The sequence below is a fragment of the Trematomus bernacchii genome, unplaced genomic scaffold (assembly GCF_902827165.1).
Source record: "Trematomus bernacchii unplaced genomic scaffold, fTreBer1.1, whole genome shotgun sequence".
NCBI classification, from domain to species: domain Eukaryota; kingdom Metazoa; phylum Chordata; class Actinopteri; order Perciformes; family Nototheniidae; genus Trematomus; species Trematomus bernacchii.
This window is the reverse complement of record NW_022987910.1, coordinates 3,852,072-3,869,889: the sequence shown is the minus strand read 5'-3', so window position 1 is coordinate 3,869,889 and position 17,818 is coordinate 3,852,072. Positions and strand designations below refer to the sequence as shown.

The following is a 17,818-nucleotide window of genomic DNA, read 5'->3' as shown; positions in this document are numbered from 1 at the left end:
CGCCCCACTTCCCATCGCTTTGGGAAGATATCCAGAACGATTGAAACATTTTTTATGTAAATATTAACCACGCCTGCCGTAATCTCTAAACTACGGGTTAGTATGGGATTATACAACCAAGGCTCAATTCTCTGTTATGCTACCAGTTGATACATTTGCATGCACAGTGAGTAATGAGGTGAAAGGGGAGTGAAGGGATGCTGAAGGAGGCTGTTGTTGCCACCGGCGGAGCTCATGTTAAAGACAACAAATAGCAGCCACTGTGTTGGCTAACAACCCTTTGACAGTCTCCTTCAGAAACATATCGCCACTCCACAGGACAAAAAACACGCAGGATGTAAACGAAGAGACGGCCACATGTGCTCCATCAAGGTAATGCTATTTCACTGCGTGTGTTAACGTCAAACAGTCCCATAGAAAACGCTTTGTTAGCCGTCGTTAGCTCGCTACTTTACTGGGTAGTTAGCCGGTGTGAGAGCATCATTTTACATCCAGAGATAAGCTCTAAAACCAGTATTTGCCTGTCCTAGTATTTCAACTGTGTATTATAACTTCATGTATAAGATTTGTTTATCACGAGTGTCCTTGCTAAAACGGCAGCATACCATACAAAACAGAAGTTACAAACGATATAAAAGAGATCGATATTGAATTACTAAATGATGGCTACAGTGTATATTGTTTATCTACAGTGGTGTTGGTGTAAAGTAACTAGGTAGAGTTACTGAAGTATTGTACTTTTTATTTATTTGTACAATTTGTAGCTACTTGTACTTCTACATAACTACAATTCCGAGGTAAGTTGTGTACTTTTAGTCCACTACATTTATTTAATACCTTTAGTTACTTTGCATATTTGGATTAATTATGTAAAATATAAACAACTCTTAAATAAGACTTTATTTAACCCTGGAGTAAATTCACAAGCTACCCTGCAGTATACAAAGTAATTAAAATTAGCTGCAACTTTACCAGCTTTGATTACACTTTAATGCATCAATATTTATTCTAAAAACATATGATATATAGTTCTGAAATGGACCAATCTGCATAGTGAGTGCTGTTCCTTTTGGTACTTTATGTTTACGCTAATAATTGTGTACAGTAACAGAGTATTCCTACACTCTGGTACTTCTACTTTTACTTAAAGATCTGAGTACTTTTTCCACCTCTGGGTGCAATACAATGCTAGAAAACCGGAGATAATGCTATTCAGCATCCTGGTGTTTTACTTAAATTGTATGTTTACCTCGTTTTTTTGTTTATGGATGTATTTTTGTCTTTATTTATGTCCAGACAATCTTTTATTTGTATTGCACTTATATTTTAGTTTTCATCTTTGTTTATGTGTGTTGTGTTGGGACAAGTGTGTTACCTGTAGATTGTTTAGGAGATAATCACATTGGGCTTTAATGGGCATTTTTCACAATTTTCTAACATTTTAAAATGTTTAATCAAGCAAATAATTTGACATTTGCTGAGACACAGCAGTGACACAACCCCTGCCAAACCAGTTCTCTCGCTCACTCCTCAATATTTAACTATTCCTAAACGAATCATTTACATTTCAAAATGAGTCAAAGCAAGCTCTGCTCCTAGCAGGGAGTGGTTGGCTCGAGGAAGCTATCCACCTGATCACCTGTTAAGATGGACTCCCGGGTGTCCTTACTGCTCTCTGACACTGCTCCAGCTTTGTCCTGTTAAAGAGATGTTTTATGAATATTTTGGGCAAACCCAATCAACTATCAGGGTCATACCACCACACAGCTGTAGGGAACACATGTTTAAAGCTCCAAGGCCATTTGCCTGCATCAGACAGGTTAGTGAGAGAAGATGACTGATGACTAGACCTAAAGGGCCATATTAAAAAATTCCATATTAGTTGCCAACCAATTTTGCATTGCTGCTTTGTAAAGAAAACGGAGAAATGGAGTTGTCCCACTGCATATAATAGTACAGCTTTGCCTCCCCATGCCTCACACCTATAGCAAACCTGTGTCACTTCAAGTCAGACAACAACAATACATTTTACTATTATTATTGCACATAATTGTTATAAAAACCAGAAAAACAGTCTTTCTCTCATGAGATTGTCTGAGGCCCATTACCCAGTAACCTCTTGTCTAATTAAAAAAAATACTAGTCTTTGAGATTCAAGTGTTGTTCCACCCCAGTTAGGGTGGGCCTGACTCTGTGAATGGGCTCACCTCCTAGTACAAACGTCACAGCAGAAGAAGAGACGTCCCCCTCACCCCACTGGACCCAATGCCATCCAACTGTGGTGCTATTATAGTTCAAGCAAAGGCTAATTGTTGGTCCTTGACAAAGGATTGCACAGTCCAAGTCTCTGGACGGTAATGCTGTCTCTTTCTACTGTAAGCGATATAACTGCACAAGATGTGCCTGTTTGCTTTTTTCTCTTTCTGATACAAAATTGGCTTGATGACGGCTGAGAGGCAGGTCTTTGGAGAAACTGCAAGTGGGTTTAGTGTTTTTAAACTTGTTTGTTTTTTCTGTAGTGGAGAAGATGTCACTGGTTGTGGTTGGTACGCTCCTGTGCCTGTCTTGTTGGGTCTCTCTCTACTTTATCTTGTGCAACGTCAACGGGTCCAGGAGCTACGAGTGGAACTGTCGCCTCGTCACCCTGGTACATGGCATCCTGGCAGTCTGCATCACAGGATACATAGGCTATGTCGATGGACCCTGGCCTTTCACTAATCCAGGTAGGACACCTACTACTTAGGATTCAAATTCAACCCTTTTGCTTGAAAAGGGACTAAATGACTTATTCAAATGGTTGCATATACAGTTATGTATTGATTGCCTAATTGTTTCATCTCTATAATGCTAAGCATGTTGTGGAAAATGGTTGTTTTTTTTAAACAGCTATTATCATGCAGACTTTTATTTAAACTACCAAAAGGAAAACACATTCAAAGTGGGAATAAACCATTCAGCAATGACCAAATAATTGTACCTCTCCTGTCTTTTTGGGGTATTTTACAAAGTATATTATCAAAAGTTTTGATGCTACATGTTGATATTGATAATGATGTGCTCCTGTCTCAGTTATTACTTCTGTATTCTATGACTGGTATTTAAAATACATGCTAACTAAAAACTATTTTTCTGATGCTAGGTACTAAGAACAGTCCTCTGCAAATAAGTGCCATGTTGGTGAGCCTCGGCTACTTTATTTTCGACATGGCCTGGTGTGTGTACTTCCGCACAGAGGGCCCCGTTATGTTGGCCCACCACACCATGAGCATCCTGGGAATCCTGTTGACCCTGTGGTTGGGGGAGTCTGGCATCGAAGCCTGCGCGGTGCTCTTTGGCAGTGAAATCACCAACCCCCTCCTGCAAGCACGCTGGTTCATCAAACAGACAGGACATTACGGGACACGGCTGGGGGACATTGTGGACGTCCTGTTCGTGCTGCTGTTTGTGGTGATGCGAGTGTTCGTGGGAGGCACAATGCTGTACTGTGAGCTGATCTCACCCAACCCAAGATTCTTTATCAAGTGTGGGGGAGTGGCTATGTACGCTCTGTCCTGGGTGTTCATGGTGGACATTGTTCGATTTTGCATAAAGAAGAGCAAGAGCTGGCAAAAACAGAGGAGAGATCAACAAGAAACAGTAGCAGCTAATGGTCACGAAGGGAAGAATGACTGATTGCCTTTCCAAAGTCAGTCTATGCTTTTTTCTACCATGGACGCCCAAGGGAAATTACAAAGAAAATCAACTTTTTGTATGTAAAACTGACATTTCAAAATGGATCATTCAAATCGAGAACCCTCCTTTGACATCTTTCTGTGAGGTCTAACATTTTCTGGACTTTTATCCAGCTAATTCAGCCGAACACTTATTTGATTGTTGTGTAAAATGTGCAGTTGAGAAACAACACAGATGTAGATTAAGACACTGAAAACTAAAGCACTTTCTGCAAACACATGAACAGATGTTGCTTTCAGTTGCAATGCACCGTGCCCTAGTAACATGTTGTGTAATTGCTTGCAAAGGAAAGCTCAATGTTAGGAAAGAGACAGTTTACATATTATGCCTTTCCTCTTTGTGAAATATTTTTCATAATTTCAATAGGTTTTTTGGCATATGGGAAACTGCGAGCAGATGTGAAAGGTGTACTCAGGGAGATCAAGAGTGGGATGGATTCCAGAGAAATGTATGTGATATGTTTGATTACTTAGTTTGATTCAGTTTATAGCAACAACTTTACCCTTTTCCTGCTTTCTAAAATCTTGGTTCAAGATCCTGCCCATAAAACATTCATTTAACTTTCCACTGATAAATCAAGAGACCCTTCTCATAAATAGAACTCTGCGTTGGTAATGCTATTGTTTTGCAGTCCATTTGGATATTTATGTTGACTTTGAATATGTGGAAATGTTTGGTCGTTATTTGAGAGGTGCGATTACAAAGGATACGTTGTCTGTTCTGATAGCTCTCAGTTAATTTCATTTAGTTGAGTCACATTTCAGTCTCACAGAGACAATTCAATTAAATGTATAGTTAGCTATCTGTACAGCGTGCAAAATCATATCGAGATGAATTACTCATATCAGGTTATTTTTTTGCAAAGTTCTGTTCCACTCACTCTTAACACATCAAAAAGTATTTATTTTACCTACTACCTGTTTAGAGAGTTATGAGTTTAAGTATTTAATGTTTATTTAATGTGATATGATGATTGCTATACTGTGATGGTAATTATCAGAAACATTTTCATCTCAATAGTGATTGTGATATTATATTGTCCAGAAAGAACACACAAGTGCATTATGGGATACGATTTATCTTACTCCATGACTGAATTTGCTCCATGCCGATAAAGCTACCAAACTACCAGGATTTATCTTTGAGCTTGGATCTGTTTTCTTATTATTATGACCATATTTGTATATTATTATCATCATTATTATCAGTGCACATGGATTTCTGCAGTAGTGTGCTAAAAGACTTGCCATTTATTTATTTTTTCTCTTTATGTGTTATTGAGATTTGCTGTTTTTGTGGCAGAATCATGTGAGCATCACCATTCTATCAAAGAAACTAAAAATCTAACTGGTGTGTGCCTTAGTTATCTATACTTTTCTAAATATGTGTTACTTTTTGTTCTATGCTGTACATTTAACCCTCCAAAATCTACATAGCAGTAATGAAGAACCATTTTGAGTTTGGGGTTAAATGATTTGCCTTTGTAATCCCTTTGTGAAGTCGGATATACAAATGTGACTGTTTGTATGCCTTGAAATAAAATGTAAACAAAAACATTTCAACTATAATTGAAGGACCAGCTGCATTTGTTCATGTATGCCACAGGTACTTAAATGTATTTTTGGACTGAGACTGCAGTTACCTGAACTGTCCACATGGTGGTGTCAGATCAATGGTATATGAAGAATGATGATCAGGAGACATGATGATCAGTCGTTCTGACATGCAGGAGAAAAGTGTCAAATACTACTTTGTCATCATTTTCTAGTTTACATTTTTTGCATAAATTCAACTGTTTTAAATCTCTGTGTATTAAATATATCAAGCCTAAAGCAAACAAAAATATGGTGTATGATACTGTATGTAATACACAGTAAAGTGCTTATTGTAAAATGATACGGTAAAGTGTCAGTTGCCAGAAACAATAATAATAAAAAAAGCATAGCAATGCAAAACAAATTGAATATATTTGTAGCCAGTGCACTAGCTCATATATGTATTTCAATGGGTCACACGAAACAAATAACAGATCAAGAGAAGGTAGAGAAGTAGCCTACAACTGCACATGTTTCACTCACAACAGCGGCTGTTTAAAGGTAAAGAGGATTTGGACAGTTTAATTGTGGTAGTGCAAATAATTTATTTGGAAAACCCACAATAACCACATATCCTTCATTATAACATTGACAACATGGTGTTCTTAAATGCACTTTTTCTCAGCTTGAGTAAAATAACAAAAATGCACATTTAAAGTAAGTTAAATAATTGTATGAATGCAAATTACATCAACTAATATTGATTGCAATGAATATGGATCTTGGTCTTGAAATGTTCTGCAGTAGTTTGCCAGTTGACAAGCTTTCTATCTGGATGAATGAAGACACTTTCATCAGAATAGCAGTGCCTTCTTGTTGATGATGGACAAAGGACTGGGCTGTAAGCTGTAAATAATGAACATAATGACTGTTCTCCCTGTCCCACAACAACCACATACAGACAGAGTCATGAAAACCTTGAAAAAATACAACAACACATATAATCATCAAGAGAATCAACCACGTATCTTCTTCTTTTTTGTTGCCATGGAAAAGCAAAAAACAAAAACAAAAAGACAACCAGGACTGTAACTTATTAGCTGATTTATTGTGTGTCTATCAACTTATCAATGTATTGACTAATAGAAATATTATCTATTTCCCTCTCCCTCAGAGAGATGCTGTGTGTTTTTTATATTTAACAAATGTACCAGTTTAATGGATAGCTGTATATATTTGGATTAAATTAAACTATTGTCCTTGCACAGAGTAACACGAAATGCAGTTTGCATCCAACCAGAAAGTGCAAAGAGTAGTAAAGTGCATGAGGTTACATTACATTTACATAAATAGTGTTGTAGTAATGTAAACACATAATTTATACATATGAATACATTTCTTTAGATAAGATGCATATTTTGGAGCATATACAATTAAGGTGCAGTGTTTAATACAAAAATACAGTTGTAATGAATATTACATACAGATGGCATAAATAGTCAGTAATTATTGGTCTATAAAATAATCAACATTACTCTCTAAAAAAACAACTTTGAGAATTATTCAATTGTTATTTTTTGCTAATTGTGTTTTTTGTCATCGACTTGGTGGTGCAGTTCCAAAGAAGGTCACATAGGCTACATTTTTCTTCCTTCTTCTTCTTCCCATAATCTAATATTCACTACTATACAAATCAAATAAAAATAAATGAATACTATAATACTATTACTACTACCAAGTGTAGTTATAACGGTATAAGTAGAAGTAGTGGCATCATAGTTAGTGTTGTGTTGAGTTGTGTTATGTTCGTGTTGTCTTTCAGCAGTCTTCCCCAACATCATGCTGAAACAAAATGAGTTTTCCCATCTCCCGGCGGAAGTGGTTAGTGAAGCGCTACTGGACTCCAACAGCTAGCTGGCTAGGGCGTTGCTAGCGGCAGAAAGTGGGATTTTTGGTACCTTTGCAAAAGTTATTATCTTTTACAAATAACCCCTTGCGTTGGAAAAAGCAGCGTTTGATGTTCGCTGAAAGTTTTAAACCGCCTCGGTGGGTTTTTGTCGTTGTTTACGAAGGACTGGTGCGACTTTAAGTCCCGTTAGCTGGCCACATAGCTAGCCTGCTTCCATCCACGGGAATTCTGCCGAGAAACGACTGAATTCTGGAAACATGGAGTCAAGGACCGCTGCGCTGTGCTAACCGACTTCACTGGACTTTCTTTGCTCAAGGAGACGTTTTTAAGGACACAATACAGAGACATATCGCAACCAGTAAATATTCATGCCGTGCTGTTTATATATATTTTTCGGTCGTTAGCCGGCTCATTGTTGTGAACGGGAGTTTGCTTAGTTTGCACTCGAAACAAGAGCGTACGAGGCAAAGTTTTTTTTGCTGAAAGAGCTCATCTGTTTTGTTAGCTGGTAGCAGCCAGCTTTCAGTGAGAAACAGTTTTCTTAAAAAGCCATCCTGTTTTTTGTTCTATATACCATCCTACACATTTTCTTTTTGAATCTTACGTTTAACACCGATGTAACATTAGCTGCTGTTGTTGCTAATTTGTAACACGGGTCGTTTTAAACTCGGTATTGAGCGATTCTCATGGTCACGGGAGAGTCTTCCCCACAGCCACAGACAGGCATTTCTTGGAGCAGGGAATACCAAATGGGACTGGAGGAATTTCCATCATCTTCAAAGATAATTTAGGAACCAATCTTCAGCCGAGCTGGGGTGGTGGCAGACGGACTACACCGCAGGGCCAAGGGGTCTGATATTTTGGAATACATATTGTTTACACATTTCGTATCGACGGAACACTGGGATGTGAATGCAAAGGATTCATACAAGGAGTTTATACATGCACCACAACTTGTGCCAACTGACGCAGTATATTCATTCTTGTGGCCAAAATATTGTTTTTAGCCGGGGAAGGATACCATCCGACTTCACAGCAAATACGACAGAGGCCCCGATTAATTTTTTAAGGGCTGCACTTTAATTCCTCGCTATTCAGTTTTTTGGCAACGGGCATTAGCTAACAAATAACGTTTAGGTAGTATTTGTGTTTTCTCAAGTGTTTGGACGTGCCTTGCAAACGGCCAACAGTGTCCTACAAGTAATCTATTATCAACACCATTCTGAAAACCCTTGCCTACTTCACACGAATGCAAGAGAAGGACGCTCCAGGAAATCGCCTCATCACACTCTGGAAAATGTTAATCGGATATAATTTGCTGCAAATCTAGAACCGGAAGCCCAATGAGTGACACACAGTCCAGCTTCACTGACAGGTACAGTCTACACACATCTTTATACTCTTTTAATGCCCTCTCTGCTCCCCACATGCACTCACTGCATCTTCACAGTAATATCACATGGCATTCTGTTACAGTTTATTGATTTGTTTTGATGATATTTATCTGTAACACAACTCTCAGTCTGATGAAAATATGTTTTTCATGGTCCCAAATAAAGCACTTCTTTGTGGTGCTGTGCTCTGTAATAACTATGTTATACAATCTAATTACTAAGGAAGGACATTAGATCTTGATGGAAACTCTGCTGAACTCAGCATTGGTAATGGAGTTTTCTGCAGACAGTAAAGTAGTACTTGTACAAGGATTGAGAAGGCCTGCCAATGTTTGTGTGCCCGAGAATAATCGTCTGTGATCCTGTACACCTTTAACATCCCTATTACTTCTAAGCCTTTAAAGCTTTTCCTACACCTATTAAAACAATCTATGGATTTACACAACAACCCAATCTACCCAGCTTATCACCCTGTCTAATAAGGCATCTGTCAATTTTCACTAAAATATTGGATATATTTTCACAAAGAACACACTAAATGATAGAAGGATCAGTCTATTCCATAATAACTCATGTTGATATAAATGGTCAATATTCTCTCAATGTATTTTTACAAGAAAATGTATTCCTCCATCTTGTTCTACCTGTAAGAATAACAAGGTTTCTATTCCACATTGGATGCACGGCACGCTGCAGTGTAACAGAGAAGTGAAGCTGTTGCTTTGCGTCCAGCCTTCCCACCTGAATCCCACATACCTGCAAGGAGAGCAGGCCAATACAGTGGAATGTGGTTGTAGATTTAGAGCAGAGGGAAGCTTTATTGCACAGGTTGGGATGTGAGATACCCTTCTGGCTAGGGCATGAGCTAGAGGCTAAAAGCCCAACCCCATTTTATATGACCCCCCTCCCCCACTGCCAGGATGGCAACAGTGGATGGCACCAAATGCTATTGTATTGCTGTTTATTGTGTTTTTTTTTCTTTTTATAATATGACCTTAATTCTGTGAATGGCAGTATTAACTAGAGTCTAGACAACTGGAGGAACTATCATGTCTCTGGGTGCTTTCATGAACAAATCAGTGCTTTCGAATCACACCAGTGTTGAAATGTAAACTCTGGGTGATTGCCATATAAATCACAGAGATCCTCCCGATAACATGAAGCATCTAGGGTTAGGTTGCTATGAGACAGTGTAGTATATCATACATCATATTTGGTAATTTCCGATTTGCTGCAGGCATGCTGCATGTGAAATCTTGAGGCTGTGTTACACACATTGGTAGTATAAGTATTTTCCCTTTAGTCAAAGTATGGGGGTTGATATCTTTGGAGGGATCATTGGTTGATATATTTGTTTTGTTTTCAAAAAACTGTCATAAAATCCACACTAGAATTGTGTGAAAACTCTGTTACTCTGCACAAAATATGTTTTGGACTGCAGCAGTTTCTGGAGGGTGCTTCCCACAGTGCTTAATAATGACTTTATTGATTTATGTTGTCTGTCTTTCCCTCTCTTCTTAAGTCCATCTATATTTCTCTTCCCTTGCTGTCCCTCCACTATGTGTGGTGTTGTGCAGTTTGTTTTCGCTCTGTTGGCTGTGGTGGGAGTATGCATCCAACATCCATTGGGGTTGGGCTGCCAGCCGATGGGTCAGTTTAGTGTGCTGCTAGCTCTTTGTCATAGAGTTCTGCTGATCTCCACGTTTTTCCCACCCCCCCCTGAGGCCCTCCCGGGAAGTGGTGCTAGTGACATCACTAATAGTAAACAATAGCTTTTAGTGGGAGCAAACTGGCTGTCCAGAGTACCAGTGTAGGTCAGGTACATCCAGGGAGGCTGGTCCGAGTTTGTCCTCATTGTTAACCTGTTGGAGGAACAGTGTGTTATGTCTGTGTGCATTGTATGAAAAGAGTTGCATCTAACAGTTTGTTATTCATTCATTTCTTATCATTGACTCTTACATAACTGTTGATAATGTCAATGATTGGGCGTTGATCACTCCTTCAGTCTATTTGTGGCAATGATGATGTCTTCAGATTGTTGGTTTTGACAGACCATTACAATAAAATGAAACGGAAAGAAAAGACACATTTGCAATTCCCCAACCATAAAATGGATAAATGCATCAAATAAGATCTATAATTTAAATCGTTATTTTTTATCAAAAGATATGATTTGAATAATAAACTAATGTTGTCATAGCTAAGTGATGATAATGTGGAACTGGAGTTGAAATGTGCCTTACTATAGTAGAATTTGTTTCCTGGTAATGCATCCTTTAAGGAGGGGTTCTGACAGCTGGGTCTGCCTGAATGCGTCTGCTGTATTTGGCATTCCGCCCTTATAATGCAGTATGCTTCAACTCCATGTAGTCAGCACGGATACTAGGGAAGCTTTGTCAGCTGCTCTTCTCTGTGCATTAAGATGAGTATCCAGAGTTCAGTCTAAGCTCTGATCAGAAGTGCACAGGCTCCTGCTCGCATGCCAAGGAGAATTATTATCTATACATGTTTGCCAAAACTGAGAGAATAAAATGCAACTGTTGCAGACTTGCAGAAATTCTACTCTAGTTCAAGTTATAGGCAATTTCTTCAATTATTGAATCAACACATATTAAAGGGAACAGAGCATAGAATTAAAGCTAGATATCAATTAAAAGAATGGGATTTTCAAGATCATAAAAAAAGCCCTCTCTCCCTAACATTAAAATCAGGAGCAGTGACAAAATCCTCTCAATAATTGAGAACTACATTAAGCTCACTTGTTGTAGCCTGAAGGCCTTTCTCCTCATTACAAATGTTTGTCACAGCATTTTAAGGTCAAAGCAAGCTGATGCATTTGAAATATGTCTTGGCTCAAGATCTAACAACCACCTGCGTTTGTTTTGAAAGCAAAAATGTATCTTGCTGTGTTATGGTTTCTATACATAATGGGTGCAGGACCTCCATATGCACAGTGGAAAGGTGAAAAGCAGTTGGATGCAAAGTGGATCATTGATTTTAAATTATTTCAACAGCTTGGTATAAGATCTTATGTGGAGACTGGGTGTTTGCCACATTAAAAAATAATTAAAAAATATCATGGTCGTTGGTGACATGATGTGTCCAAGACTTGGATATATTTGAGAAGAAAATACAATTATTTACCGCGTTTAAGTACACCGACTCTGTTATCTTCATGGTTACATCTGCCATCACAACAACACGTACAGACACCTTCAGGCATTAATCAACAGTTCAATTTGAAGCACTATTTCACTTTTTGTATTTCTTTATATCATAAGTATATTGTATCGCCCACTGTTGGAGAAGCCTGGCATGAAGTGTTCAATGAAAACAACTACACTGTAACTGTAGTGCATATGACGATAAAGCCTTTACATTTTTAAATCTTGAAATCTTGAAAGGAGAAAGGTATTGATCCATAACAGTGGCACGTTGACTCCTTAGTCCTTACCAGTAGTCCCTTACTGCTGTAACGGGCGTCTTTACCCCATCTGATGTGAATTATGGTTTTAAATGCCAGTACTAATTAAGTGGTCCATCATATTGCTATGTTGTCATTTATCCTGTTGCCACCCTGGAATTATGCTAACATTGAAATTACAGTTGTCAGTGATGCATTTGACACAGGGCTCTGGAAATAGATTTTGTTATTGACCAGACTCACACAATTTAATGTGGGTGGCTTTATATTCTCTATGCCGCAACACCGCTGCAATATCATGCGAGTTAAGTGAGAAGCTGCGTTCAAAGATGATTATTTCAACAACTACCTGAATTGCTTGTATTGCAACTTAGTATCTACCAGAATGAGAGACTAGATTTTGTTTATTTGTAGAATGTAAATGAGGAACTGAGGAAGACTATGCTCACACCTGGATGTCACTTTTGCAGGCACACACCAACTCTCACCATACTCTGTTCATTCTTGTCAGGCCCCATTTCAGCCTTTGTCACTCATTATTGCAATCACATCCATCAGTTATTTCTTTATTTTCTTTATTCTGTCCCTTTCTTCGAATTATTGCATCATTTTTTTCATTACTGTAAAGAGCATTTACTGTTGCAACAAATATGCCTTCACAAATAAGCAAGTACAAATGAAAAGTGGGATTGGGTTGTCCATTTGTGGTTTAATAAGGGCCTTTTTGTCTTGTTGTTTGTATCGTGTTCATGATTTTTCTTTTAGTGGTTTTAGTCGAAACAACCCTAGTTTAAAAGGAAAACAGGACTCTGAAATATCAAAGAAGAGGGAGATGCCCCAGGGGTAGTGATGTTGAATTGTGGGTAAAGTCTAGGCATTAGCCGTGGCTCGGAGTGCTGGGGGAGTTGGGGTCTATCACCCAGCCCTGTGATGCTGATGCTTGTGGACACCCTCTACAATCCGGCCCCGTTCGCCAATAGAGCTTCAGGGCCCAAACATTACTTTCACTTCACAAAAGACAGAATCACTACAATGGAGAAAAAGGGGACACGGGTAAAGAGCTGTCTTGCCCAAGTGCCATGTCTTCACATGTCCATTTAAGGGTTTTGTAACCATGAACTAGGCTAGTGCCTCCAAGCTAACTGTGACACTTGGAAAGCCACGCTATTCTGCAGACTGCCCCAAGAGATGTGATGTGCTGGGGATTTATCTTAGATTCCTTGCTGTTAAGTACCTTATTTCACGGTACATTGATTCATACAATACAGATGTGTTTCTTTTGTTACTGTATGTCTGGGTGATCCTGTCTACAGGAACAAATGAATGGTTGACGTTAAGAAGCATCAGTATTTGATTGGTTGTCATTTCTGTGGCCTGTTTGTGTCCCTGTCTCTCAGAGAGGGGATGCTCTGTATGAATGTCGTCTCTGTGTGTTAGGAGAGTCTGTATTGTAGAGAAAGACCAGCAGCCTGCTGCAGCAGCACTGTCTGTGATTAATCTGCCTGTTTCTGCTGATTCAGGGGTGACGAGACAAAATAACACACCCCTACTCTTTCTCTACAAGAACCAGTGTCAGAACACAGGTTCTATCACCAACCTGCAGGCAGAGTGAGGACACAGCTTTCTGAAAAACATCCAATTATTTTAGAGAGCCAAGATAGAAAAAGGTTAGGGATAAAATGTGTAGGGAATGGGATGATGTCTTTTAAATCATTACACATATACTTATATTAATTTTAAGATATTCTTGATGCTCCATGAACTTCATGATGTTTTCCCCTAAGTGATCAATATAACTTATTCTATTATCACATTGCATTCACTACGCTGGTTATGTTTGAGTGTTATGTAATAGATGGATCATTGTAAAGCTGTGGAGAGAATGAGACAATAATGTGCCTTTACTACATGTTGTATCAGCTAAAATGTCATCATAGGTCAGCTTCAAACAGACAAAAATACTTATTTTACAGCAGGATAACAGATCCTGCTTACAAAGTATGCCGTTCCAGGTGTTCATGTTTTGCTTTAACATACCCTGGCCTGTACTTTAGTAAACTTAAAAGTGACAGGTTTTCGTGACAGAGCTCAGGACCAGCAGCATTGTTGACGGTGTTGCATGTTAAACCACCTCTTCTCCCTTCCCAGTGCTGGAGGACAGCAGACAGCATAGCGTGAAGAAATGTCTATCCCCCGGCCCTCATGTCAGGAATCCTGATGAGGTTTATTGGGGCAGAAAGGGCACTGTTTTCCCCCTGAGGCTGTAGCTTGAGCACCATTGCTATTGCTCTTGTCTCTCTAACACACACCACACCTCTCTCTCTCTCTCTCTCTTTCTTTCTTTCTTTCTTTCTCTCTCTCTCTCTCTCTCTCTCTCTCTCTGTCTCTCTGTCTCTCTGTCTCTCTCTCTCTCTCTGTCTGTGTGACTGTCTGAGACACTCACTTAAAGCTCTCTCTTTTCTAAGGCGCCGTTTACACGAGGAGAAAACTGCTTGTATCTGCATAGTTTCGCGTGCGTATAGCCCTATTATTTACACGAGGCCGATAGAAACTGACCCCACAAACAATAACGGGTCCCAAGGTGGATAGATTTGCAAACGAAACGCTCTGGGGGGTCAACCGAGTCCGTGTAATCACCTCTATACGAATATTTCCTGAAAAAATAGCGATAGCCCCACCACCTCTCCCCACCTCTCCTGCTCACTGCTGTAGCAACTATCAAAAATAGCTGTGTTAATTAAACGCACAAGGGGTTCTTGAATGAAATAATATTATAAAAGGCAAACCAGAATTGTTAACGCCCAATATACTCCTTAAACAAAATAAACAGAGTCAGATTTCATGCATTGATCCATTATATTGACAAAGGAGGATCTCACCCGGTGTTTGTAGAGAATATCTCTCTCTTTCTGAGCCGTCCTCTCCACAGAGACGTGCTTCTTGGTCGGGATGCAATATCCACAGATTCGGTTTCTTTCAGTTAACTTCCCCGTTGCATTTATCCATATGCTGAGGAAATGACTATATCCCGCTGAATACCAGCAATCGCCACACACTTCCTCCTGTCAGTAGCTACTGCTAGTGCTACTGCTACTGACCATGCTACAGATATTAGTGCAAAATCTACAGCTCCTCTACCACAACCATCAGCAACAAGTGGACATGGAGAATTACATGAACTACATGTTGCTAAATACACCGCAGAAGGGTAGCCATGGCAACATTGCGGCGGGGGCTGCTGGGCTGCTCTTCTTCGCTACTTTTGGCGTATTTTGGCGGAAGTTACAGCGCCACTTACAGTCCCAGCATATGTACTACAGCGTTTCCAGCGGCCTCGTTTGAACAGACACGTTAAATGAAACAAATGCATGTGAACGGAAGACTTTTTGGAATATGCATACTGTGCATAAACGCAAACGGTCCCGTGTGAGCGGGGCCTAAAGCCAGGATAAACAATAGTACGTCATTACACTCAGGTCACACGTTAAGGGTGGCATCAGTGTGTTTGATAATAAACTACTCTGTAATACAGAATGGGGTTCAAAGAAGGAGTATCACTGTTGCCCCTTTCCCACCAAAGCAGTTCCAGGGCCAGTTTGGAGCTAGAGCCCGATTAAGCACCAGTTCTTCCTGTTTCCACCGCAGTGGGGCCGGCTCTTGACCCCCAAAAATGGTTCCTATCTGGCCCCACTCGACTGCCCGGCAAGAACCAAAACCAAATACACTAGGCTTACGCCGGAGGCAGGGGCGGGGGCGCTGAGCAAAGTGACTACAATGTGACAACAACACACTTGTAAAAAACACACTTATATAAAGTGAGGAAACACTAACCAGGCATAGTGTGATGCTTTTTGTTTTTTACCTTGCTTTTAATGACCATCCGTTTCGCAGTTATTTCATGTTTTGAAGACCAGCACACTGCCTCTTACGTTTTCTTGTTGTTTTTTATTATAGCAGCTATCGGGTGGAATCAGTACATGGGCTACACAAGTAAAATCATAAAGTAAAATATGTCTGTAGAAAACGCCTTTGCCAAAATATGATAACAACAAACAGTCAAAATAGTCAGATGAGCTTCAGTGGCTATGCTAACGTCACCTGACTAATACCAGAGAAACTTTAATAATGGTGTTGTGATGCCAAAAAGCGTTAATTCAGACTAAAACACATTCACTTATGAGGTTAGGAGATATGCATTAGTTGCTTGTGTGACAGTAAAAGAGTGAATTACTGCTTTCCAGCAGACGCTGCCGTGAGTTAACGGTAGACTAAACGCCGGTGGACGAGCAGCACTGCAGCAGTCAGTATATGCTGCTGAACCACATTAATAAACAATGAACCACTGCACTCTGGGAAAGAGTATAATGTTTTATCTGGCTTCGTATGATTAAAGGTGGGGTATGTAATTTATTTCAGAAACACTTTGTTATATTCCATGGAATGCTCTTAACATCCCGATAGCAATGAATATATTAAATGCTTTGACAATAAATACATTAAAACATTTAATCTGTGGAAGCCGTAGCGCTGTAAAAAGCACGACCAATCATTTTAGCCGGCCCGGCTAAAATAACTGGATGGCCTACCTGCCTGTCAGCCTTCCATCTGTGCACAAACTTATCTCGTGCCCTCATTGGTCATGTGCGCGTCCGTGTGTGTTGGAGGAGGGGCTCTGTAAGGAAGTCTGAAGGAAGAGGCAGATTTTTTACGGTTGTGTACTTTCAAATGTTAGCGCACTCGAGCTGGTTTCTCCAAAATTACATACCCCACCTTTAATAGCAACATGAGCATCGACCCAACACAGTAACCCATTGTTGTTGTTGTGACCGGCGTTGCTGAGAAAATCAGCGACGTAAACGGTGATGTCATGACGCAGCACCAGTCGGGCTGTGGGCAGTGGAAACACAACCAGGGCTAAAAAGAAGAACTGGTTCGGAACCAGAAAAGCACGGAGCCTAAACGGGAACTGGTTTGGTTGGAAAGGGGTATATGTGGGTGTAGACTACTTCCTTTTCAGTGGCAGGGAGTGGAAAGCAGTGACGTAATACTGTCTGTGTGTTTGTGTGTGCACCACACTGTGTGACTCAGGTATATAGATTAGATTATAAGCGGTGTGTGTGTTCTCTCCCTTTGGCAGGCTGCAAGCATGAATCAGGCTCTTGGAGAGACTGTATCATTACACCATTGAGATAGAATCACAGAGCAGTTCTAAAGAGGTGGGATGAATGGATGGCAGGCTGAGCGGGAGATATTGCCAGCTCCATAGGATACGTGGCAGGCCAGTGGCATGACTCAGCACAAAACCCAGCTGAGGACATTGCGCTGTCACCAAAGAGTTACACTCCCAGCTCTGCAAAGCTTCCCTGAGCAATCTAACATCTGAGGATTTTTTGCAAGGTTATGTTGTATTTCATCTACTAGAATGAAACACACCTCAGTCTGATCTCTGCGGGCTGCAGGCAACTCCCAAAACGGTCCAATCCTCTCCCAGTTTCAGACAGGCCCCACCTCTTACTGCCTCAACAACACCTGTGCTGTGACCTGTGTTGCTCGGCTTTTGGTTAGAAACTCCAGTTTACTGCAGCAACTCCATATAACACAAACCACAACAGCAGCATTGTCTGACAAGGAAAAAGTCAGAGTAAAGCTTACTTTATTAAGTATCCTCCTAAACAACTTTGGTAAAGCCAGTTTATCCTGTAAACTCGTGTCCTCAAGATCAGTATGTCGTTTTTTGTGCTGCCTCTTTTATAAGCTACTTATAATTCAACTTTTAGCTACATTTCTATATATATATCTGCCTTTCTCTGCTTGAGGAACTGAG

General features: G+C 40.0%; 2 protein-coding genes across 4 annotated transcripts in view; both read left to right on the top strand.

Annotated features, from left to right (window-relative positions):
• The first annotated feature begins 16 nt into the window (after positions 1-16).
• tlcd5a (TLC domain containing 5a) lies at positions 17-5,300 on the top strand. The gene is made up of 3 exons (XM_034114965.1): positions 17-372; positions 2,520-2,723; positions 3,140-5,300. Exons 2-3 carry the CDS (start codon positions 2,528-2,530, stop codon positions 3,670-3,672), a joined length of 729 nt encoding a protein of 242 aa, XP_033970856.1. The 5' UTR covers positions 17-372; positions 2,520-2,527; the 3' UTR covers positions 3,673-5,300.
• Positions 5,301-7,161: 1,861 nt separating this feature from the next.
• Positions 7,162-17,818, top strand: part of arhgef12a (Rho guanine nucleotide exchange factor (GEF) 12a) — a 41,504-nt gene continuing 30,847 nt past the window's right edge. For all 3 annotated transcript variants that reach the window (XM_034115074.1, XM_034115075.1, XM_034115073.1), the window contains exon 1: positions 7,162-8,551. In XM_034115074.1, coding sequence (XP_033970965.1) covers positions 8,520-8,551 — 32 coding nt within the window. In that variant the 5' untranslated portion in view covers positions 7,162-8,519. The remainder of the gene's footprint in view (positions 8,552-17,818) is intronic.

Coding starts and splice junctions, on each gene's coding strand:
- tlcd5a (XM_034114965.1), top strand. CDS start 2,528: ATGTCACTGGTTGTGGTTGGTACGCTCCTGTGCCTGTCTTGTTGGGTC. Junction 2,724..3,139: donor CTGGCCTTTCACTAATCCAG/GTAGGACACCTA, acceptor TTCTGATGCTAG/GTACTAAGAACAGTCCTCTG.